The 26,605-nt window shown below is 41.5% G+C and overlaps 1 protein-coding gene across 1 annotated transcript in view; it reads right to left on the reverse strand.

Annotated features, from left to right (window-relative positions):
- Window positions 1-26,605, reverse strand: part of Setbp1 (SET binding protein 1) — a 363,269-nt gene that overhangs the window by 18,161 nt on the left and 318,503 nt on the right. The window contains 1 exon segment of the mRNA XM_028871988.2: window positions 17,372-17,542. Coding sequence (XP_028727821.1) covers window positions 17,372-17,542 — 171 coding nt within the window.

Below are 26,605 nucleotides of genomic sequence, written 5' to 3' on the forward strand. Positions count from 1 at the left end.
GGCAGGAAGACTGAAAGCTGTCCTGGCCTTCCATTCAAATGTTAACTCTCCTGCTTCCTTCACCCTGCTGGCTTCTCTCTAACAGCAGCACACAATCTGCCCTGTATTTGCATTGTAGAATTCAGCAATATTTATCCTCCCTCTTACACCGGGTCTTCCTACTGAACCGAGACCACGTGTTAGCTTTTCTCCTTCATTCTCAGAACAAATATTGAAGGAGCCCCATGTTGAGCCAAGCCCCGAGCCAGGTACTCAGTTCTGAGCCTTTCTCACAGGGACGACCATGGAACTCAGCTCACTTCCTTGAATTGAAATCAATCCAAGCAGACTTATCCTCATCTAGAACTCACCATCTACTTTGTAGAATCTGTCCATGGGAAGTAAAAGAATGTTAGGAGGGAGATGAGAACCAGCATGTTCTAAAGGGAGCCTCACATACCTCAGTGGTTTGTCACCTTCCTCACAGGGTCAGTAAGTTTAGAATTTCAGGCCTGGGACCACAAGTACTGTGAAATACAGACAGACATCCAGTCTACTCCATGGGAGAAATGGGTTTACGTTACAAAAAAAAGTTTGGAATGCATGACAAGTCACCAAGAAACCAGCTTGAATTTAATAAAGTTATAGATTGATAGAAACTGAGTCTTCATATTGATTATCTAACGCCAAGAAGTTACTCACATATAGAGCACCTTCCCCAAAATACAGATCTAAAAACATACACACAGGACTGGGGAGTGAGGGGGAGAGAGAGATGGGAGAAGCAAGCGAGGGAGGAAGAGGGGCAGGGGACTGGATTTTTTTAAAGACTTGATTTTTAAAGAACAGTTTCAGGTTACCAGAAAAGAGACGGTTATATCAAAATTTCACACAAATCTCTTCACCATGGCACACACTTAGCTTCCACCATGGATGGTCTTTTTATCATTGCCAAAACTTTGGGTCCAAATTATAATGTCTCATTGAGAGGAGGGGGTCATATGTTTTCATGACAAGTTGACATATATTCACATCCTAAAAATTATAGCAGGACTCTGCTTGGTAAAGAGTTACAGACCCCCCCCCCCCCCCATAAGCTCAGACAGACAGCACGGCAAATACTGTTTCACTAATTTCAGATTCCTGTCTTGACAATTTCAGAGGGAAAAGCTCATTCATCTCTTCATTTAGAGACTCTACATTATTGGCTACTAAACCATAAGGCCTGGATTCTAGGAAAAGTTAGTGTAAACAAACTCAAGTTACAATGCACAGAGTAAGAGTGAGTCATAAACAAAACACAGACATATGCTCTCGTATAAATAAGGGCCTGGATCATCAGCTTCCAAAGACTGCTTCCTATTAATTACACAACAAAATGAACTTTCCATATGTAAAACCCAAATCACTTAGCTCTGGCAACTTGCATGAGAAAAATACCAGGATTGTGGAATTCTACTAACAAAAGTCGATTTCAGAGAGAGTCTTCTGTGAATGTCTTCTGGCTCGACAGAGCAGCATCTCCTGGGAGAATGTTTTTGAGCAATGAAGCTGTTGCCAAACTCCCAGCAACATCACTTGGGGTGTGGATCTGGCTCCCTTGCTGAAATGGCAGACAATAGTGACCTTTTCTTTTGTTTTGGGTTCTGTCATCTCCCTGGGGCAAATCCTGGATTCAGGCCATGTAGTGTACGAATACTTTGTTGAGACCATTACACAGTTTCATTTCCCCCCATTAATAACTTTTCTATCTTTGAAACTGTCCATTACAAGCACACATTCACACACACTCACTTTTTTCTGTCTTATAAAGACCATCTGGTGTCTCTTGTTGTAGAAATATTTAAGGGAATAGAATTATCAGGCAGGAGGATTCTTTAACAGGAAGGGTAAAAAAAAAATCAACAACAACAACAAAAAACAACCCTTATGAGAAGTGGAAGTAGGTAGGTTCATTCCTGGGGCCCCTTCAAAAGCAGACTTCATAAAATAGACTAACAGGATTCATTCCAAAAGTCATTAGAAGAACAGATAAAAATTAAGCATCTGGGTGGGAGAGTGAGGATGAAAAGGATGATTTCTCTTTGCTAGTGGAGATGTAGGTGGCTCTCACTGATGCTCAGTGACTGTGTCTGTCAGATGCATACTGTGTCGTAGACAACACATGGTAAATGGGATGCATTCTCCATGCCCTGGAATGAAACAAGGCAGGAAGGGGAAGGAACTTACATTTTAGAAAAACCTAGGCAGAGGACATTTCTAACTTCTAACATGACAGTGACCACTGGAGGATCTCAGCATCCCTTCTGCATAGAGATGGAAACTGAGACCTCTCAGGGTCAGCTACTTTCCCAAGAAGGGCTCATATCTATCAAGTCATGGATTAATAACTCAAAAAGCTCCCCTTCCTTCCTGAAACTCACTGTGTAGCAGGCTAGCCTTGAATTTACAGTGATTCCCCTGCCTCTGCCTCCTGAGTGAATATTAGTGCATATGCCACCATTCCCAACCAGCACCTTCCTATTTCAAAGCCAGTTGTATAATATCATTCCTTAGGACAGAAGAGAAGACAAGGAATAAGAAAAGTCTAAATCTCCCTGTTAACTTCTACTGTTGATGGCACTGTGGCATTATTTCCAATTTACAATGTCAAAGTCATCTGTAAACCACAAATTCCATAATTAAATAACCAAAAAATATTACTGCAATTTACACATAATTTCTGTTGGATTAAGTGATCCTGCGCACTGCTTTGATTCACTTTACACACTTTCACATTTCCCTTCTGGTTCCAAGCATTTTAGGTGATAAACTCAATATATATGTATGTATGTATGCATGCCTATATGTATACATAGGTTTTACATTAATTTTTTTGAGATTACATTTGTTATTTGAAAATTTCACAAGTGTATATATGATTTTGGATCACCTTCATTACTAGCTTCTCTTAACACCTTGTAGCTACTGTCAAGCTCTTGCCTCTACCTCCTGGGTGCACATCACCACACCCAGCTAGACTGCTCTAGCTCTCCTTCCCCCTATGCTCTGTCTATTTCCCTCTGTTCATGTCTTTATTGTCTTGTTTTATGATTTGAACCAGGGCCTTCTGAGTGACCGTGGGTTTGTAACTTTCCAAAGGAGCCTAGTGAACTTACTAGTGAGTACATATCTAATGTACTGATAATGACTGCCCCCGAATCTATTAGTAGTTAATAATTCAGTTCCATGAGTCCTTCTTCCATCCATATGTGGTTATTGACAAGCTCAGCATTGGGAAGACCCTGTGTAGATAACCCCTGATGCTATGAGTCCATGACTGCAATGTCTATGTCATGTCTAGATGAGAGCATTTTGAAACCCTTCTTGATAGCCCCCAGCTCTTCTTTCTCTTAATTTCTCCAGTGACATTCCCTAACCTTAGAGGGGATGGTATAAACATCCTTTTTATGACTGAGCACACAACCATCCCTTATTCTCTGCACCTTGAATAGCTAAGAGTCTGCATTCATTGTTCATTGTAAAGAGAAGCCTTTCTGCTTAATGCAGAGAGTGGCATTTGTCTGTGGATATAAATACCAATGTTGAGAAGGCATTTTGATGTCACGTCAGTTTAGCTAAAGAACAGTCATAGTCAACTGCAGAAAACTGCTAAGGATTGTAAAGGAAGGTGGTGGTTAGGGATGGAGGACATAGTCACTTCAAGAAAATAGCCTCCTTCTAATGGCTCAAATGTATCATCTTCCAGCCATTTGCTGCCAGGCAAGAACTTAAGTACAAAGGTGCCACAGAATCTGAGTTTCAAAAACCTAGCAATTCCTAATTAACTTAGAAGATTACAGGCCAGCCAAAACTACAATGACTGCCCTGCCAGCTGCCCCTTTTGCTTTCGTTTCCTGCCCGTCAGAATGATCTTATTCTGTAATTTGAATCAGTCCCTATTCTGGTCCGAAATTTCTTTCATCTTCATGCACTGATATTTCTATACAACCAGACGGAAGCCCAAACTGACACTCAAACAGGTAAAAACTAAGCTATACCCAGATGTGTGTGGGTATCCCCACAGGAGGAGGCATGCATTCCAGTGTGTGTCCTCATCTCTGTAGGCACTGAGCACACTTTAGTTTTTGAGGCAGAATATGCCCCTGGCTTCACACTATCTGATTGGGTTAGATGAGCTGGCCCATGAACCGCAGGTCTCCCAGGTCTCTACCTCCCCAGCTCTGGCATTCTGGGTGAGTGCCACTCTGCCTGACTTTTTACTTTTTTTAAACATGGGCATTGGTTATGTGACTCAGTTCTTCCCACTTATTCAGCTGGCACTCTAGTAAGAGGGCATCGCCCTCTTAGTAGTTCTGTTTCTCTAGCTCTTCCTTGGCACAGAGAAGGCAGAGATTACTTTGTTTCCATTTTCCTGATGAGGTAACTGAGAGACCTGAGGTGCCAGTCAGACTCACAGACATACATAAGAACCAAAAAGGACTGTGGGATTGTAATGAGGACTCCAGAGTAATCTCATCCTTGAATTATAAATGCAGATACTACCCCACCTCATTGTAGTGCAAGACTCCAGCTCCCCAAGCAGGTAATATTTCTAACCTTTGCATATTTCATTTTTAAACGTCCATCATGAAGAGGTGGGCAAAGGTCCTGTTGTTCTATCCTGACCCAGTCTTATCTGGTCTTTCCCAGGGTAAGCACCAGGAGAAAGATGTCCTTGGGGGAGATGTGCTGGGACCCCAGCAGCAGGAGAACGGGGAGTACATGAATAAGTACGGATTCACTGTCCCATGGGCCTTACTCTAGGCCTCTCTCTCTGCCTCCTTTCCCCTCTCCACCCCATCTCTCTCTGCTTTCTTCAGCTGACTACAGCATGCCTGGATCACGCAAGATCATTCTTAATGACCATTATTACACATTTCTTCCACATTGCCTGGGGCCATCTCTGCAGCAAGGAGAAGGGAAGACTTTGCCCCTCTTTCAACAGCTGGGTGCACTATACCAACTTCACAGGAACTGAGGTTTCTTTCGTTTTCTTTTTTTTTTTTAAACTCTCCATTAATTACAGGAAACACAAAGTGCTATGCCCCTTCTCATTAACATAGTTGCTTTCAGTTGCCACTAAATTATCTCACCACCATTAAACCAACAATCTAATTAGACTTCTGGAAATAGAAAAAGCCAGTGAGCAAGGCAGACACTGCACTTTCATCTCCACACTGGTCATAAAATATTTGTGCCCTTTCCTCCTGCTCTGTAGATAATCTGCCCCTGGAAGGGTCTTCATTCCTTCTCTCTCATTTAGAAAGAAGAGCTTGAATATTTGATATGAGAATCTTAATAGAAATCACTTCACGTATGGGAGCTTTTCCTTTCCACATTCTCTGAGTGTGGAGTCCTCATTACAATAATCGCACCTGACTCCCCCTGTGTCTGATGCCTCACAGCCAAACCTCCCACTGGGCTTCAATGGAGGCGTGAATGATACTATCACTGGGAATAAGATAAAATGTATTATTATCATTACTCTATTTTTAAGAGGGTCTGACTCTGGCATGAGGTGGTTGGAGCGTTATCTGCATGATGCATTCAGAGATAAATTGAGTTAAACTTCTTACAGATACAGCACTTTCAAACCTGTCATTAAACCTGCCGTCTTCTTCTTCTTTTTTTTTTCAAATATCTCAGTTTTGGAGAGAAAATAATTAGCTATAGCAAGTCCCGGTACATTTATTGAGTATCTAGTATGCACCAGCATTGCATAAAGTTCTTCATACCATACGGTACTAGTGAATTGTGCAACAGCAGTGCTCTGGGTCCTTGATACTCTTCCTTTTATTCCAAGGGTCTGGGAGGCTGAAAGGCTGTCCAGTGCACATCAAATGCAGTGACTATAAACACAGAATGGTGAGTGCCCAGGAAAATTCATATTGCTGCCACAGAGGGAAATAAAGAGCAGCCCAGGACAAGGTGACTTTGAGTTGTTTACAGAGTGGCTAATAAGGAAAATTCTATATTACTTCTGAGTGATAGAGCACATTTATATATCACATTCCTCCTCCGAGTTTCTGGAAAAGCAAGTTTTTTTTTTTTAATTGTATATAAAGCTGTGTGTGTGTGTGTGTGTGTGTGTGTGTGTGTGTGTGTGTGTGTGTAGGTATGTGGCTTGTGAGTTCATGTGGGCAGAACACTAGGTGTCTTTCTCTAGGACTTATTGCCTTGAGACATGGCCTCACCAAACCGGAAGCTTGCACTTTCATCTAGGTTGCCAGCCAGTGAGCTCCCAGGTTCCACCTATTTCAGCCACCTATTACTGGGGTTACAGAAATGTCCAGTAGTTCTGGCTTTTCCCATGGGTGATAGGGATTTGAACTCAGGGCCTCATGTGTGCAGAGCAGGTGTTCTTACCCACTGAGCCATTTTCCTCAGGCCCTATCTGAGACTCTTTACTTAAAAATAACTTTCCCCGAGGTCACCAGGAAGGTTAATCAGAAACTGGACTGGCATTGTTGAACAAGAAAACTAGATGTTCCAATGTGTCTCCCAGGTCACCTTCTGCTGATATTATTGGAATGGTTCTGTTTCTAATACTTAGGGAAGGTAGAAAGGCAAGCCATTCCTTCATAGCACTAATTGGCATGATGGCTAGCGTGTGTGTTCAGTTTACACTTACTCGTTTTTTTCATTGTCTCAGAAAGCAGCTGTCTACTAAATCTTAACTATTATTTGATGATCATCTATCTTGTTGCCAATTCAACCCGAAGGACTGAGGTTTTTAAAGGTTAAATAAGGTCTGACAACTGAAGATTGGATTCAGTCCCATGTAGGGTGCAGGGGTAGGCACACTGTACTAAATGTAGAGATCAATGGACAGTGGGCTTATGGGGAGCCAAGGAAACAGAAAGCTGTGGTGTTCAATGACCCGGAGTGGGTAGGAATGTATATAAAAGGGGTGCCAGAGAAGAACCATCACAAATTAGCATTCAGATGACATGGGTGGGTATACATGAAGAAAACATTAAGCCTGGCAGTGGTGGTGCACACGCCTTTAATCCCAGCACTTGGGAGATGGAGGCAGGTGGATCTCTGTGAGTTCAAGGCCAGCCTGGTCTACAAAGTATGTTCTAGGACAGCCAGGGATATACAGAGAAACCAAGTCTCAAAAAAATAAAATAAAATAAAATAAAATAAACACACACAAAAAAAAGAAGAATAAAAAGGAAGGAAAAAATCCTTAAGGGTAGAAAACAGATAGTACCAATAAGAATAATAGTCATAACACTGTCAGCAGCACATAGTGGCTGAACTTGTCCTAATCCTCTAAGATTTCCACAGGTGTTACCTCAGTTTTCTTCACCATGATCCTCTACACTAGGTGGTACTTCTTCCCCATTTTACAGATAGGAACACCAAGGGTGCACATTACCCAGTTTTTAAGTGCAGACAATATGAAGTCAGAATATACATGTCCAACGGAAGCGTTTCGTAACCACATAATAAAACTCAGCCAGAACTCAGACAGAGCAAATGGGAGGGTGTGTGCCATTTTACTCTTCCCGCCATGCCTGCTATTCATTACCTCGGAAAAAGTGTCTCTGTTGGACTGGCTATTGCTTTCTGACTCAAGTTCTGGAAGTCTATATTTTAATGCGTATATGCTTTTTATTAGGACACTAACTGACCAATCTCACTCAACAGTCACCAATCCCAATGCCTTTCCCTCTATTCCCCCTTTGCACTGTCTTGATCAGCATGTTCTTCCATCCTTTAAAGAGCTGGTAGGTTGCTGCATAGTGTGCTACCCATTGCTGTGGTAAACACTATGGCAAAAATGACTTTGGGAGGAAATGGTTTATTTCATCTTACAGCTTCTAGTCCACCATGAAGGCAAAATAGGGAAGCAATTCAAAGCAGGAACCTGGAGACAGAAAAAAAGCAGAGGCCGAACAGGACTGCTGCTTATAGGCTTGCTCTCCATAGCTTGCATGGCCTAATTTCTTATAGCTTACACTCAGGACCACTTGCTAGGGAGTGACAATGCCCACAGTGGGCTGGGCCTTTCCCTTGCATCAATCATTAATAAGAAAGTTCCCCACAGACTTTCCCACAGATCAATTTGATGGAGGCAATTCCTCAACTTAGATTTGCTCTTACTAGATAGGTCTCAGTTAGTGTCAATTTAAAAACAAAACCAAAAACTAACCAGCATAATAGGGATCCTTTGAAAATCATGGTCTGAAAGTGAAGAGTTGCAATGAGATGGAAATGGGGTGAGGGGACAGGAGGAGGGTGATCTGATGCTGGAGAACTGAATTCTTCCCAGAAATCTTATAGCTTTTGCCACGTATGGCTCTATGATATCCAGAATAAAGCAAAGCAAACAAAACCAAACCACAACATGGACTGATTTTCTCAAGGTGGAGCAGAAATAATTGTCAAGAATTTTCAGAAAGCCTTTGGCTTTGATGTAGCCCTTAAGGGGTCATAGCATCTTCCAGTCATTCTAGAACATGGAGTGGCCTAGAGCCAGTGGATGGCAGCTTTCTGTAAACCTGCCACACCCATCGGGCTTTCCAGACAAACACAGAATCATTTTGGGGATGCTTTAACACAGGCCCATGGATAGTACATTTTAGACAACTTGATCACAGTTTTTTATGTTAGACTTTATTTTCTCTGGATGGTGGTTTTCCGTCATATGTATTAAGTGATTTGTTTCAGCTTATCAGGTATTACTTTTACAACCTGAAGACTTCCTCAACATTTGGACGTTTGGACCTAGGGCTCTCAGATGTTCCAAACGTTATTAATTTGCATATTTATTGGTTCCATTGGCTCTTTTGAAAGACAAGGCCTTTGGCTAAATCATCCATGAAGGATGCTGTGGTTAAGGGCTTCATATTATGATTGTATATAAAACAAAAAACATGTGAAATAAAGGATTGCACATCTTCAAATTCCTATTACTTTTTACACCAGTGCATTGTTGTTTGCAAAGACCCTCTAAAAGACACAGGTGTTAAAGGGAACACTCAGTTGTTGAAGACTTGGGAGCTAGAAGCAATTTCTACAGTCATCATGTTCTGGCTGCCAGCACACTACATTCCATTCTCATACTATTAGAATCAAGAACTCATACTGTCATTCATAAGGGTTCTTCTTCTTCTTCTTCTTCTTCTTCTTCTTCTTCTTCTTCTTCTTCTTCTTCTTCTTCTTCTTCTTCTTCTTCTTCTCCTTCTTCTTCTTTTTAAGTTAAGGCTGTTTTAAGATTTCTTGGTTACAAGTGGAGTCAGCTTTGACTGTGCCTTAAAGCTGGGTTTATGACTAAATTGTTTACCTGATGTCAGTTCCCCAATGACAAGCAGGGCACCTAAAAGGTGAATAGTCTTGTGAGATTTAAGTGTTTTCACTTATTCATTGTCTGCTCTATTGTTGAACATGGAAGATTATATAGCTTGAGAGAGTAACTGAGTAGCTTTGATACCAAACAGATAGATACTCAGAACTGTTTGTTTCAGTCTTAGCACTCACAGGTACACCATGAGCACGAGACTGGTTGGTGACATCCTTTTTGGTCCCAAGTTGAGTCAGCCTCTCTCTCTCCCTCTCTCTAATATGTATGTGTATCACTTTCCATACACATGTCTGAGGTATGTTTCTCTGTGTATATGCGTCTCCTGGTACCTCTCTCTACATATATACATATGTCTCTGTGTGAGGTGAGTGTGTGTGTGTGGGGGTATATCTCCTCCTGTTGTCTTTCTGTGTGTAGGGAGAGAGATGGAACCAGAAACAGCAGTATATATTCTATTTCCATCCTTCTAGCCTTGACTTTGTGGCACAGAACCAGAACAACCTTACTATTTTGATTTTTCTTGATGATTTTTCTTATTATATGATTTGTGATGTACTATTAATATGGTCTCATCCTAAATATGACAGAAGAAAAATAAAAACCCATGCTTCTGAGGTGAAATCATGACTTCTCTGTCCACTGCATGACCTCCCTGAGAAGTTATATCGATATGCAGAGACAAGAAAAATTAGCCTGACTTACTCAGGTATAGATTATCTAATATGCTTATTAAATCATTATTGGGCAAGTGTAATAGAAAGTTGTTTCAAATTCTGCATCACTTTGAACAAACCTTATCGAAGCCTTCACTGCATTAGCCCTAATGACTTCCAATAATGATGCCGCTTTCCCTTGAGTTAGACTTCTTTGGCCGCAGCAGATCAATAGCTATTGAGCAGTGTGATCACGCAGGCTGGCCTGTTAGAGCGCCGGCGGCTCCCCCCGGCTTTCCACCCTCGAAGAGCTCATGATGGCCACTCTCTCAGGCATCTGCTCCTCTGCCCATCCTATCAGTCAATAACTTTGCCATCACCATGTGACTCACACTCCATGAAACTGAAAATTTGCCTTAAACAAAACTACTGGGGAGTTCCCTTTGACGTGTGCTCATCCAACTGCTTACACACTTTAGCTAGAGAATGCACCCTATTTAAACTTTGATTTATAATCTTCTCTCCCATATAATAATGCTTGTATATAAAATATGGTGGGAAATATTCTCCTATGACAGCTCAAGATCACATGTTGGAAAAAGTCCTGGTTGGACTCCAGGCTAATTATTTGGCAAATGTTTACCAACAGCATCTAATGCGTTATCAAATGTTTTCCACTTTATTGTTAAGTGGTTTTAGGATCCAGTGTATCTTTCTTAGATGTCTATTCACTATGTTCAGCACCAGATAAACATACAGTTCCTGCCTCTCAACCAATTATTTCACTCAGATTATCTAATGAGCATCTTCTGTATGTGCTCAAGTATTGTAGGTAGATGAACACCCAATATTTCAAAGTGAAAGAATCAATTAATTATTTGAATTCCTTCAGTACCTTCTAATATTTAAGTGTGTTCCTAAACTAATTTTGCATTCATATTTATACCTACAGATTCATGCTGGTTTCAACCTTGATCAGAAAAGCCTTTTCTTTTTCTTCTTCTTTTGTTTAAACAGGGATTGGGAAGGAGACATGTTAAGTGGTCCTGGGAGTAGCTGGAGGGAGGTAGTGGGGAGTGGATATGATTAAAATACATTGAATACATGCATAAACTATTCCAAGAACAAATAGAAATATTGTTAAAGTTTTGCCTTGTAGGCCATTTAATTTAACTCTTAATTTCATTTTAGCTAAAAGTTGTCTGGCTCCCCAACCATCCTGTAAACATGATAACCCACTAGGGAATTATGTGTAAAAAGTTCTTCACAAACCACCAAGCAATTCAAAGTTTATTTTGTTTGCAGGGAGAGATGAAAGGGGATAAACAAGAACCAAGTGAATTGTTTCATGAGAAGCATGCTTGGGTAGTGCAGAAGCATGCAATTAGGTAAGATCAAAATTACCTGCCTACCGTGTGCTCGGTTTGAATTAGAGCTAGCTCTCCCAACGAATGATGAGTTTCACTTAACTGCTCTCCCAACAAGTGGAGGCTCACAGCTCAGAAAGAAATCTGCAGTTGATCAGGAGAAAGGTGGGGGTTCGCTAAAAATCAGGCAGGAGATGAGAAAATTGGACTCAAAGCCAACTCTGTGACCTCAGGCAGATCTCTGAATCTCAGGACACATCCATTTCTCCACATATGGAGTGAAGCAGGATGTTGGCTATGAGCCCACCTGTGTGTTCCCAACTCCCCCAGGTTTGGAGGAAGCCATTTGTCTATGAAGAATAGGATCTCACGAAGGTCTGCCTTCTAGCACCTGGGGGAGATCGCTGGCTTGCTTCTCTGCAAAAGATCTGCCTTGCAGCCTGAGACCGGAAATCAACCAAATCTATGCGACTCTCATGAGGGTCTCATTTTCATACTGCCAGAATGAAATAGCCTGTTCCTGCCTCCTGATACAGGAGAGTTTTGGCTTAGCTCTGATTACTGAGGGCGTTAATACCCACCTGCTTTTCTGGCTGTTTGGCATATTTGTAAATTACCTGCTGGATGCAAGGAGAAGAGGTAAGCCCATATAAGCATGGGATCCCAACAACACTGTCTTTCACACTGAATGCAAGAGTGCAGGGGGGGCGGTGGATTTGTGGACCACCTGTCTTTGGCCTCTGGGAAATATCTGTGCTTGGCAAGCAAAGGTAAAAAATTGAAGAAATTTCTTCAATCCATAAAGAGAGGTCTCAGTGCATAAACAGTGAGTTTGAATTGCATTTTCAAGGTGAATAGTGCAGACCACATTCCAAACCTTTTGCTCTAGTTCAAATTATTCCCTCACAGATTCCCAATTGTGGCACTGCACACAGCTCTCTCTGCCTGGATGCCCCTTCACAGAGGTGCCACTAGTCCATCAAGACTCTTCCATTTTTCTGTGACTGTGGTGGTTTGAGAGAAAATGGTCCCCAAAAGGAGTGGCACTATTAGGAGGTTATAGCCTTGTTGGAGAAAGTATATCAATATGGAGGTGTGCTCTGAAGGTTCATATATGTTCAAGCTATGGCCAATGAGACAGAACACTTCCTTTGCCTGCGAATCAAGACATACTAACAAAATGACTCATGTCATCCAAACAAAAACATGGTCTGGCCTATCACAGCCATACTCCAGTTCCTGGTACCAACTTCTGTCTTAATTCTGGGTTTCTATTGCTGTGAAAAGATAGCATGACCACAGCAACTCTTATAAAGGAAAACATTCGTTTGGGGCTGGCTTACAGTTCAAGATGGCCATGTTGGAGTAGGTGTGGCCTTGTTGGAGGAAGTGTATTAATATGGAGGTGGGCTCTGAAGGCTCATATACGTTCAAGCTATGGCCAATGAGACAGAACACTTCCTTTGCCTGTGAATCAAGATGTACGAACTCTCAACTCCTTCTCTAGCACAATGTCTGCCAGCCTGCTGCCTTGCTTCTTGCCATGACAATAATGGACTAAACCAGAATTAAGACAGAAGTTGGTACCAAGGACTGGGGTATTGCTGTGTTAGGCCAGACAATGTTTTTGTTTGGAGTAATATGGACTTTGGGAGTTTGGGTTAGGAATGCAGTGAAATGCTTTAAGTGCTGCTTAATGGGCTATTCTAGTAGGAGCATGGAAGCCAGTGGTGCTGAGTGTGATCTCCTGAACTGTGGGGGGCTGGCTCAAGATGTTTCCAAGGAGAAGAATTTTAGTATGTTGCCTAGAGATCATTCTTGTGATATTTTGGTAATGAATGTGGCTGCTTTTTGCCCTTGTCAGAAAAGTTGCCTGAGGCTAAAGTCAAGAGTTTTGGATTAATTCCACTGGCAGAAGAAATCTCAAGATAGCCTGGTATAGACTCTGTCATGTGGTTATTAGTGTTAACTCTGATGAAGATTTACAATGAAAAGGAGCAAGCTGAACAAATAAAAATACAAACTGTGCAGATTTTAAAAAGGGACACCAGGAAGTGGAACAGAGCTAAATCCTATGTTCAAGGACATAAACAGATTGAGAAATGGAATAAAGGGAGTGGTCACCTCAGGGCAAGATCCCACCCAGCTAAATTTCTATCTTGTGAAAAGCAACTAAAGAAAATCTTAGAGCCAGGTGTGGGGGTGCATGCCTTTAATTCCAGCACTGGGAAGGCAGAGGCTGGCAGACCTTTGAGTTCTAGGCCAGCTTGGTCTACAGAGAAAGTTCCAGGATAGCTAAGCTTAGGCAGCGATGGTAACAATCAAAAACAAAAAGCCAGAGTTGTGGGATACATGTTAGAATTCCTAGCCTCTCCCTTAGCTACATGACCATACATGTGCTGCAAGATGCTTAGTCATCCCAGGGCCTTACCTCCAACTTAATCTGTGTATGTGTGATCACATAAACTATGTGCATGTGTGGCGTAGCTATGTAAGCCTATATGCGCATGTTCGGGGAAGGAACCTATAAAAGAGGGTTCTACTTATTCCTCCCCTCTCTTCCTGCATGGCCATTCCATAGGCCTCTGCACATCTTTCCTATTCCCTTCCTTTAATAAACTCTTATATTGGGTTTTGTTGTACCTCATTGCTTTTCTCCCATGGTAAACAGCACTGCTTAACGAATAATACTGCGCCACTTAATAAATAACTATATGTACTGAGGAGAGCTGCTAACAGGGAGTAGAACTAGACAAAGAGAAAGAAGTAAGTGTGTTGTAGTCGACAAAGATGAAAGAAGTTGGAGATCCAAAGAGCGTTTTGGCATCAGATACGGAGATGCCGAGTAGAGTTTGCCCAGCTGTTTTTCAGTCTTGTTTTGTCCAGTATTTCCTCACTATGCTGCCTTCCTTATGTTTTTAGAGCAGTAATGTATATCCTGTATCATTATATGTTGGAAGTATGTGATCTGTTTCTTTGATTTTGATTTTTATAGGGAATTACAGTTAAGAGATTGCGTGAATCTCAGAAGAGACGTTGAACTTTAGACTTGTAAATAAGTTTGAGACTGTTATAGACTAGGGGGACTTTTGAAGTTGTACTGAATGCAGTTTTGCATTATGATATGTCTACTAGCCTATGGAGGCCAGGGAGTGGGATGTGGTGATATGAAAGAAAATGCCCCCCAAGGGAGTGGCACTGTTAGGAGGTATGGCCTTATTGGAGTAGTGATAAAGCACCGGCCAGACATGCATGATGCCTAGCTTCCATTCCCAGCATCATGAAAAGGATAAAAGGGGTACAAGGTTCCAGGTTAATCATCCCTAATCTGCAAACCTTAAATCAAAGAACTTCAGAATTCTAGACTTAGGGGCACTGATATGAAACTGCAAATGGACCATTCTATCCCTGACTCCGTGGATGGGTCTCAGCCAAAACACAGCTGCATGAAAATAGTGTATGGACTACAGAGATCCTTGTTCCTGCATATTTAGTGCTACCCTAGTCACAATAGGTAAGAAATAGACACATTCTAAATGCCCTTCAGCTGATGAATGGGTAATGAATGGGGTACATATATACATGAGGATTATATTCAGCTGTAAAGAAAAATGAAATTCTATAATGACTCCCCACCACCCAGAAGCCATATAATTATTAAACAAACTCTCAGTGCCAGGAGAGGTTCAAATGTTCATTGAGAAGGGTCTGTGTGACCCCCAAACAATTTAGACTATTGTCATCGCTCTTGGTTGCCTGCCAGAATTGGATAGTAAGACTCTCTTGCTTAAGACATCATACACTTTGGTCACAGGACTTGGAGAAGTCAAGCTGGTCCTGCTCTGGAAGCCTCCTCCCTGAGAGCTAGCTCTTCTAGTACTGGAAGGTGCTATAATAGCCACCAGGGGAGAAAAGTTTTCAACGGTCCTACCCAGCTGCAAAACTTCAAACTGCTATACTGATCAGCTGGGCAAGATAGGACCAGCAGTGGATTCTTTCACCAATATGTTGGGATTAATCAAGATCTGTCTTACGGACTTAAGACTCCACTCAATAGAAGGAACTCAAGAATAGCATTGTAAACCTAGCCAAGAACCCATGGCTGAAAAGGTCGTCGACCATACATGAGAACCCACTACTGCCATTTCGTTAAACCGATTCAGTCTTCTAAATATTTATGCTTATAGCCTTAGATAAGTGAAGCTCTCACTCCTCATCAAAGAAACTTCCCCCTGCAGCAGATGGAGGTTACTATCGTGATCCACAACTATTTAATGTACGGAGAACAAGCGACTGGAGTGCCCATCACCAAATGGCACATGGATAACATCATCCATAGCCAAGGCTCAGGGAACATCATGGAAGAGGCGACAGAAAGACAGTAATAGGCAGAGGACTGGAAGGATAGCTACAATACAGTGTCTTCTGGACATGACAGAGATGTTACACTCAAGATCTCTAAACAATATGGTTGCCTGCACAAGACCACAATAGCCAACATCCCAGTGTGGAGAGAGGAAGGAATCACAAGACCCCTTCTCTAGGTGGAGAGGTACGGGCAGATGGTGGGAGAGTGAATAAGAGCCACTTTTCTTCAGGGACAGGCCCTTGATAGACTGCCCATGCCCAAGTGGGTCAACCCTACATTCACATATATACATATATACACACATATGCACACATATGTTTATGTATGTATAAATGTATATATTGTATATATATGCAACAGTAATTAGACTTAATAGAACACACACATATGCACATACACATAATAACAAATTATTAAAAAGAGAACATGTATTTGAGAGGAGAATATGGGGGAGACCTGGGAGGAGGAGGAGATACATTGAAAATACAGGGTACTAATTTGTGAAATTCTTAAAATAATCAAAACAGTCTATGAAGTATATATGAAATGTAAATGAATTTTGTTCGTCCTCAGACTTAAGATATCTCAATAGATAAATGCATTTTGTTTTTCCTGGTGTTTGGTGGCAGGAAGGGCCTTGGACATGTGCCACATGCAACCCTTAAATATTTATTTTCAAAGAGATCCTTAAAGGTTTTCTTCGATTTTTCTAGTTGCTTTTTACCTTAGCATTTTTAACTTATTAAAATTGCTTTGAGGTAAGAACACGAGCCACCTTATCCTTAGCTTCAGGGTAACAGCAGATCTGCACCGTGACAGAAGTGAGGTTTTCTTCCCAGCACTCACTTGGCGATAATGACAACTAGTGGCATCACCACAAGTTGTTTTGGTTCTGGCACCTGCTTTTGGTGGTTTGGGACTGAGTCACCTCACACTCAGCCATGACCTGGTTTCCCAGTTGTGTTGACAGACAGTTAAGACAGTCGATTGACACATGACCATTTGGTCGGATGAGAAGGACCATGCCCTGCTGATGTACAGTGTTACTGAACAAACAAAGACAGCTTGGTGAGAAGGACTTTAAAGGATAGATGAGTTCATTATCTACTGTCTTGAATTTGCTTCTTTAGAAGTTCTAAATAAAATTGTTGAATATCTTAACTTGTATATGCAAATGGCCCACACACTGCATTCTCAATCACTTCTGGGTACAGCGTTTCTGATTAGAGATACTCAACCTGCAATTACTTTAAATTAATTAACCAATTAATTTTTTTGGCAGTATGGATGGGACCTGTGAATATCAGACAAGTACTTTACCACTGAGTCACACTCTCAGCCACTGGTCCTTGCTATTACAAGTTTATTTACTTGTTTGTTTATTTAAATTCAATAAGTAGTGGAGGATGACCTTGAACTACTGATCCTCTTGTCTTCACTTTCTGAGTGCCAGGATTACAGACAGTCACCATGGTGTTCAGTGTTGACTTTTATTTACTTATTAGATTTATTACCGGGACGTTTGTATTGGACCTTCAGTTTGGTTTTTGACAGTTTCACACACATATACACTGTATTGGGATGTCATTGACCCCCACGACTAGGGGATTTTTTCAGTGTCTGTCTTCAGTGTGTGAAAAGCACTCACCTGCATCTGATGTTGCTGCAGATGCAGCCAGGAGAGATAACACCGGGGCTGAAGGGATTGCAACACTGTCCACTGCACTTGGCTTCTTCCTGGCCATCATGGTGGACACTGAGCCCTCGCTCTTGCTGTGTGCTGCCGTCTGGTCCACTCTTAAGTGGGGACTTGGCATCCCTGAAAAACAAGAAGCCCAGAACCTGTAGTTGATTTAAAAGAACAGAGGGGCAACCATCATAAAACCTGAACATAATCTGAGTAAATAGTCCAGTTGCTTGTCCTCTTTCAGATGCAAAAAGAAAGGAAATAGAATACTTAAAAGAGAAAACCAGCCATGGCTAGTTTGAAGGTGAGGTCAGGACTAAGGGCTATCGAGAATGGATGCCTAGATATGAGGCCCACATATAGGTAATGAAGCAGTATAATGTATCGGGTATCCATTAGCCTTCTGGGGATCAAGAAGCACATCTTCACAGAGATTACACTGACTCGAGTATGAAGGGTAATTCACTTGATTCCTACCCTACTGAGGCTCCCATCTCACTCGGCTGGGAAGAAGAGACTATTGGAGAAGAAAACACTGTGCAGCCAATTCCTGTGGGCTTGTGCATTGTTCTTTCTAGATGCTGTGGAGAAGCTTATAATCTACCGTTATAAGATCAGCATTGAAAGAGACACTAAGTAGAGCTCATGCAGAACTGTGAGGCTGAGGGAAAGCCATTCTTGGTGATGAGAAGAGAACAAGCAAAATAATAGGTAGCAAGGAATGGGATCCAGATAGATTATTATCTTAGGTGTTCACAAATGGCTGAATGGATAAAGAAAATGGGGTACGCTATGAATATCATTCACACATTAAAATGAATGAAATTTCGTCATTTCCAACAAAATGCCTAGACTAGAAATATGATATTCTCTCATTTGTAGAAAAAAATGACTTAAATGCAGAATAGTGATGCCTAGAGGCTGAGGAGTATTCATGGCAGATTGGATTTAAAAGCTGATTTGGAGGACTCTGAGTGTTAGGACTTGACAAGTATCACAGGTCATGTGATTAGGATTTTGCAGCCCATGATAGACTCTTATGGGCTATTCTGGACCTCTGTTTCTTAATCTGGATCCTGTTTTTCAGCTCTGGCATTTCCAGGCTATCACGAAAAACAAGTTACTTAATGTAATTTAATGTCAATTAACATTTAAGTTCATAGTTTTAAACTTGAGTTTTTATGGTTAACTTAAAAAGTGGGACAATGTCAGAACTTTGTAAGGTGCGGTGAGCATCCAGTAAGTGGAAATGTTAAGCACTTAGAATGAGTTCCAGGATACACTCCTCGCTCTGCAAGTTTCTACGATTAGTGCTAATGTGTAAGTGTCTATCCATATTATTATAGATATGGAGATAAATATAGCCCATGACTTCCTCAGAAGCAATATGAACCAGTAAGTAGAGGTTCAGTTCTCTTTCTCATATGGTTAAGGATTTAGGGACACCTATCTATATCCCTAGGTGTAAACCATGTCTAAGCCTAAAGGGTTGAGTGTGCCTGATCCATGTAGAACGGCCATATATTCAGGCTTCCTCCATCTGTAGGCTGTGGCCAACAATCACAAACTGGGTTTTGTCAGGCATTCTTGACATGATTTTTTCCCATCATAACCAGCCTGAGTGATGCAGTCCCTTCCTTGAGCAATGCTATCTTAATCACCACAGTGAGATCCCCTTTAATCACTTTGACTTCACGGCAATTCAGTGAGGGATGACCATGGCTATTACCATTTTCTCAATTTTACAGATGAGAAGAACACCCTTTTGGGGGGAGCTTAAGAGAAAATTGAATCAAGTCCTCCTGCTCTTAAGTAGAGCTGGATATCTCCAGTTGCAAAATGCTAAAGCCAGGATCAAAATGCTAAAGCCATTGGACCATACTAACACTGAGCACAGTTCAAGTTCATCACAGTATGCTTTATGCTGAGGACACAAGCCTTATTCCACAACTGGACGACACACCTGAAGGCACCCGGGGAGTGGGTCATGTTTTACCCCCCTGCTACCCTCCTTTTACCCTCTATTCTCATCTCATCAACTCTTGCTTAAGATGCCAGGACTAATACAATTTCTACACTTTTCTGATCTTGAGTTTCAGAGTATTTTGAAGACAGAAAAAGCCAAATGTCAAGTTCTATGGTAACAATATTACAAGGCACATCCATAAAGATACACAAAAGTGTGCAGTGTGTCCTATGAGCATCAAATTAAGTAGGTGTGCTTAAGATAGACAAAGCACAGCACCCAGGGCAGCTACCTGTGCAAATGTCTATCCAAATAGCGAGCAAAAATTACTCTAAAGGTCAGGGATTGGTGGAGCACAGGAAGTAGGAGTCAGGAAGAGTTCCCTTTTTCTTCTTAGCCTTGACTTTACTGTTCTATGTATATCATATTATATATTATACATATGTGATACAAGTATATGTTAAGGGAGGGGAAAGGTCTCACTCTGTAGTCCAGGGTGTTCTGGAACTCACTATGTAGCCTAAGCTGGTCTATAATTCAGGTGGTAATCCTCCTGTCTTAGCCTCCCAAGAGTTGGGATTATAGGTATGAGCTGCTATTTCTAGCAACTACTAATATTTTTGAAACTACAAACATGTATTAACTTTCCTTTTCCATCGAGAAAAGAGAGTTTGAGGAGAAAAAAATCTAGAAATGTCTTAGAGCACGATACTGAGGTAGAAGTTCCAATGTGCCTTGTGGCTGCTAACCGGTCTGATCACAGGGGCAGCAGACACGGAACAAAACAAAACAAAGCCCCCCCTTTTTTGCTGCAGGACCTCAACAGTATTCCTTCCAAACACACTTTGGAACTCTAAGCTATCAGCATTCATTACATTGAGCAACTGCCGCTTTGGAAAAAAAAAAATCACTGACAAGCCATCTTTGTACCTGCGGATGCAGGTTAAAGAGATACCTTTCTGTTTAAATTATGATGTGTTTGGGGAATGGAGGCAATAAACGGGACTAGTAGACGAATATTTAACCCTCACTTGGGAATGAACTGATACCCAGTCATTTCAGTTGTACCCATTTTCATGCAAATGTTTACAATCTAAATTAGTCTCAGTCCACATCATCTCATTAGAGTTGGTCTGATCATGTCCCTGCTGGGTATACTTTGCCACTCAAGTGTTTATGATACAGACTATGTTAAATGCAATAAAATGACACTGAAAATACTCTGTCATTGAGATGATCACTGTTTAGCTTCTGCAAAAACCCTAGACAATTTAGGAATTGTCAACTTTTGAAACCATATTTAAGGAAAGGAAAAGGAGACTACTAGCCCTGATGTTTTCTTGGTCATTTTTGGATTTTCAAGGGATGATGGATAGGCAGAAATATCATACATGGCCAAGACTATCAGATAAACTTTAAACAAAGGCCATCACTCCTTCTGAGAGCAGAGGTCTGGAGAGCATGGAATAGGAGAAGGGAACTGCCCCTTGGGAAATGACATTGTGCAGGTAGCCGAAGTAGGAGTTTGTTTCCTTTCAATCAAGTGACAGCAGATGGTCCATGGTGGGACATTTGGAGAGCTTCTTCCCAGACCGGGTCTGGCTTCTCTCTCTGTTCATAGGACTAGGGATTTTTGAGGCAGGAAATTGATTGTTAAAACAAAACAAAACAAAAAAAACCAACCAGAGTCTCGCACAGATTGGGCCACTGAAAACTACCTTGTTTACATGGGAACATTCGAAAAGGCAGTGGTTCACCTCTGGGATTCAGTAGGCAGTCTGTACAGAGGACATTCTTGGTAGGTGAGTTCTGATTGCTCCTGCACCTTAGTGCTTCAACATCAGAGTACACTGATGTTTACATTTCTAGAGGCCAGTGTGATTTCAAAGGCAGAAAGACTGGCAGTGATAACTTCCTTAATCTAACATCTGCTCATAATTCAAAGACAGACCTGGGAGAAAATGTAAGTTACTTACATGAAAATATTTCACAAAAACCTGTTGACCTCTATTGATAAGTTTTTACAGACTCTTTGTAGCTATGCTGGAGTCCACCAAGGGACAGCCACTAGTTTTCAAGGGTAATTTCTCAGACCACTTATTCCCTCAAACCCCCACCTGTGCACCGTGTTTGCATTAGGGACTTGATTTATGGATTCTTCTCCTGAGATGCAGAAACCGACTTCCTGTTGCCTTGGTTACTTGGAGCTCAGTTCAAGGTTAAACTACTCCCAATCAAAATCACTGGCAGGCGCTGAATCCAGTGGCCAGGCTATTGACTGCCCCAGGATGCGGAAAGGTCAGGGACCAAAGCACTGTTTACTGCCTTACGGGTGAGTCAATAGCTTCAATATTTTGATTCTCTTCCTTCTGAAGTAGAAGTTGCTGCTCAATTACCTCTTCCCCAGGTTATTCAAGGTCACAAGGGTCATGGTGGAAAGCAGGGTCTATGGTGACTGGCTTTCTCAGGATCCCTTTAATGAGCTTTGTGACCTTGGCAAGTAAAACTCAACCTCCTCTTAAGTAATTTGTATGTTGCTCTCAGGTTCATAAAGTTGGTTATCGCTCATTTCTCATTTCTTTACGGGGAACAAATAAATAAATGCCCTTCATGGGATGTCTATTGTACACTCCCCTTTCTAATAGATGAGAAAGCAGAGGTTCGAGACAGGTCATATGATTGTTCTAAAATCACACAATGACATAATCTGGAGACATCATCTCACTGTTGGGTCCTCTACATGGCTTCCTTAAGGAACTGTCAACTCATCATGGATGGATCCCACCCATTTCATTTTGGTACATCCACTGTAGAGTGCATTGTATCTGGCAGGTGGAACTTGACTCCTGTAGGCTTGCTGAATAGCTCAATTAATTGCAAATTCTAAATATTGTAAATGCAGGCGCTTCTTGCAGCTGATGTCTATGCTGGCATGGTGGGATGGAAGTAATGTCACTGGGATGGTTGTCCCTTTCTGTCACCTCCCAGACCTGTTGTACCTAGTCTGCAGAATACAGAGTTTGGTATGAATGGGGAATTAAAATCCATTGAGCAGTTTAGTAGCTTTTAATTTTTGCAAAGACTTTTGACACGCAATATGCTGTTAGTGGATGGTGAGATGTACATGGGAAGCCCTCCAGTCCACCAGCAAGCAAACAGAGGCAGAGAGAACCAGATGACTAACCCATGCTTATAGACCATGCATGTGAATGAATTGACGCTAAAATCCATGTTTCAGTTCAAAGCTCTTTTAATTTCTCAATGCACGATCTTTTGGGTTTTAAGACTTTAACACTCATTCGCTTTTTTATTTACCAGTTGCCACTTAAAATTCTACTGTTTTTCTCCTATGTAGTGTGGAAATGAACTTTACTCATGGACAACAGTGGGAATTTATGTTACAGAAGAAACTGAATGCAGTTATAGCACTCCTTAAGCCCTATGACATCATATTTGTGTGTATGTGTGCCAAACTCAGTAAGTTTTATCTTATTTATTTAAAAATATTCTTTATGCTTGGTATTGTGTATGTGCATGTATGTGTGGGTGTATATGTGCACATGTTTGTGTGTGTCTATGTGTGTGCATGTACATGCCACAGCACACATGAAGATATCAGAGAACAACTTTATGAAGTTGTTTCTTACTTTCCACTTTTATATGGGTTGTGGTGAGATGTGCGATATGCATGGCAACTGTCTTCACCAGCTGAGTCATTTCTCTGACCCCAAAGTTTTATTTATTTATTTGTTGCATCGTGTTGATCATTAACTCACAAGTACTTAGCAAATATCTGTCTTGCTGGCAATATGGCACTGATCAAAATGAAGTTTCCCTTTCCTAAAGGAGTTATGCTCTAATGATTTCTGTAGGGCAAAGGATAGTCATTAGTTTTTATGAGGGCAAGGAATAAAGGGCTTGTGGATATTAGCCATCACGAGGCAGAATTTCTACTATTCATGACATCGTTAGAAAAGGGGCATCACATTCAGGTGGATATAGCTTCATGGATCTTGAGTTTTGTAAAGAGTGAACTTTGGAAATTAGAAGATATGGCTCCTTGTAGCATGAATCTTAAAAATTCTTATCAATAAAATCAAACCTGTGAGCCAGGTATAGGGGTGAAGCTGGAAGATCAGAGATACAGAACAGGCCACAGCTAACCTCACCTTGCCAACTTCTCAGCTGATCTTGTTTCCTCAGACTGGAAGCCTCTGTGTCCTCATATCCGAATGGCTCTCAGCTGAACTGTGCTGCTCAAAGCCTGAATCTTAACCAGCCAAATGCTTCTAGTTTCTCTACCTCACACCTTATATACCTTTCTGCTTTCTACCACCACTCCCTGGGATTAAAGGCTGGCTTTCTGGGATTAAAGGTGTGAGTCACCATGCTTGGCTGTATCCTTGAACAGATGGATTTCTGCCTCTGGAATGCTAGGATTAAAGGTGTGAGTGCCACCATTTTCTAGCCTTTGTATCTAGTGGCTTTTCTGTCTCTGACCCCAGATAAGTTTATTAGGGTGCACAATATTTTGGGGAACACAATACCACCACAGCTCCTGGGTACAGATACCTTGGGGCCTCAGGTCTTGAAGAGAGGAATACAAGCTGGTACAGATGCCTTGGGGCCTCAGGTCTTGAAGAGAGGAATACAAGCTGGTTTTCAAGCAAGGTGTCCATACACACCAAACAACCTATTCAACAGGTATGACCTTATCATCACTAATTTTGTGCCAGGTAAGTTTTACTTCACTTTAGGCAAGGTCGCTCTTAAGTATAGTACTATTCGGCAGGCCTAGAATCAATTCTATGAAGCCAGCAATTACTTCAGAGGTAACTACCAGAACTTGCAAGTTTGATATCTGTCTTACAGAGGTAGTTTAGCCAAGGAGAATGAGATAAAACAAGCAAACAAAACAAAACTGATAAGCCCGACAAGATAGGTGGCCAGGTGAGTCTACTGTAAATCAGAAGGCAAAGAAAATCTGTGTGGTCTCTGAGAGGCTGCACCTCCAATCTATTTACTGATATGCAGCTCCTGGGGAGGATGCCTGGGCCAGACACCATTAGTTCTGTGACTTTAACTCTGCTTGAATGGGATCACCTTTTTACAATAGACATACACTCAAAGGTCTTGAAATGTGGATAGAATTCAGTAACTGGAAGTGGAGAGACAGCCAGGTAGAGTAAGAAAACGATAAGGACAGAAGCAAAACCATAATTCTTTCTGTAGCTGAGAGAAGTTTTCACACAAGTTATATATGAAATAAACACAGGGTGATGTATCGGGAAAGGCAGCAGAGCAAACTCCAATGCCTATCTGTAGTTAGGTGGACTTGGCATTTCTTCCCCAGCCTGCTGTTTCACTGTGCATACTTCTGACATAGGACCCAGGTCTTGACCTGTAATTATTTCTTTATTCTCTGCCAATTCTTCTAGGTGTCTACAAAATACTAACAGTGAAAAATCATGCCTTTCGTTTGGCTCCTCATGACTTAGTTTAATATATATGAGCTACTTAAAATGGTTTGTTGAATGGATAAATAAATACAATCCACACACCTATTCTTCAAGGCCCAAACCTTTTGAAAGTTGCTTTCACTAATTAAACCACAAATTCTTAATATCTAAAATTCATTGTTTGACATAATATAGAAGTGCAAATATATTTTCTAGAGTAATACCTCACAGCATTCCTAGCTGTGTGACTTTGGAGGGAGTCATGTTAGCTCTGGGCCTTGGTTTCTTTGTCACTTAAATGGGGTCATTGTGAGAAATAAGCAAGTTTTATACTGGTAGAGAGGAAGACAGGGGATGACTTCCTCTCTTCAGTATAAAACCATTTTTATTTCTTCCCTCAACAACCATCCACATCTTAATTCCTAGAACCTGTACATACTTTCTGTAACAATGCAAACGAGAACTAAAGGTTGGAGACAGCTAGCATGGATACTTCTAATCAGCTAACCCCCAAACTGGAAAAATGTACGTATTCATCCAAATGGCCACAACGTAATCACAAGAAAGCAATGCGGTAAGGAACACGAAGAAATTCACGTGATTGTAGCTAGAGTTTTCCTGCCTTGCCCACAGTCAGGACAAATCTCTGTCACCCACCAGTCCCACAGCCACTCAGACCCAACCAAGTAAACACAGAGACTGATATTGCTTACAAACTGTATGGCCGTGGCAGGCTTCTTGCTAACTGTTCTTATAGCTTAAATTAATCCATTTCCATAAATCTATACCTTGCCACATGGCTGGTGGCTTACCGGAGTCTTCACATGCTGCTGGTCATGGCGGCAGCTGGCAGTGTCTCTCTGCCTCAGCCTTCCGCTTCCCAGAATTCTCCTCTCTCCTTGTCCCACCTACTTCCTGCCTGGCCACTGGCCAATCAGTGTTTTATTTATTGACCAATCAGAGCAACAGATTTGATATACAGACCGTCCCACAGCACGAGATGACGGGGGAATTGGGGTAGAAGCTTTGCCACTGGCTTTTAAGACACAAGAAAGGAGGCCACAGGCTAAGGAATGCAGATGCCTTTACAAAAAAAAGCAGGAAATCACTAAAATATCGCTTCCAGGATATATCCTACACTTGAGTTTGGCTCAGGGAGACCTACTTTGGACTTTGGATTTCCAATAATGCCATATGAAACATCTTCCTCGTTTAAACCACTAAGTTTGTAGAAATGTGATGCAATAACGAGGGAAAACTATTATTAGTGCAAAAACACCCTTACTACAGTGCCTCGCCGTCCCAAGTATTCATTATGTCAACTATTTCTCCTTCTTAGCAACACACGCTCTTTAAAACTCACTCCTCATGTTTAAGTTATGTGTGTGCCCTGCACCATTTCGATTCCTCAGGATGCATTGACCTCAGCCTTTTAAAAATGTATTTCCAGTATGAAACAGACACAAATAAATTGTTCAGTGATTATGTATAGTCGATAAATCACATTAGAGGTAAGTATGTTGATAAGATGAGAAATACGAGACCGTAATTACGAGCCACTGGCTCTTCCCCACGCTTGCCGGATGAAGCTGGATACTGTCAGGGATGCTTCTGCTTCTTCCCTTTGGCCAGAATCTATTCTAGTCCATTGTTCTGATTCTAAGCTTTCACATGTCAGAGACACTTCAAAACAGTAGGATTTGTTCTTACTTCTCTTGCTTTGGAAGTTCATAAATGGACTGAAAGGGGAACCATTTGCATCTGTTGTAA

This window comes from Peromyscus leucopus, chromosome 19 (genome assembly GCF_004664715.2).
Source record: "Peromyscus leucopus breed LL Stock chromosome 19, UCI_PerLeu_2.1, whole genome shotgun sequence".
Taxonomy (NCBI): domain Eukaryota; kingdom Metazoa; phylum Chordata; class Mammalia; order Rodentia; family Cricetidae; genus Peromyscus; species Peromyscus leucopus.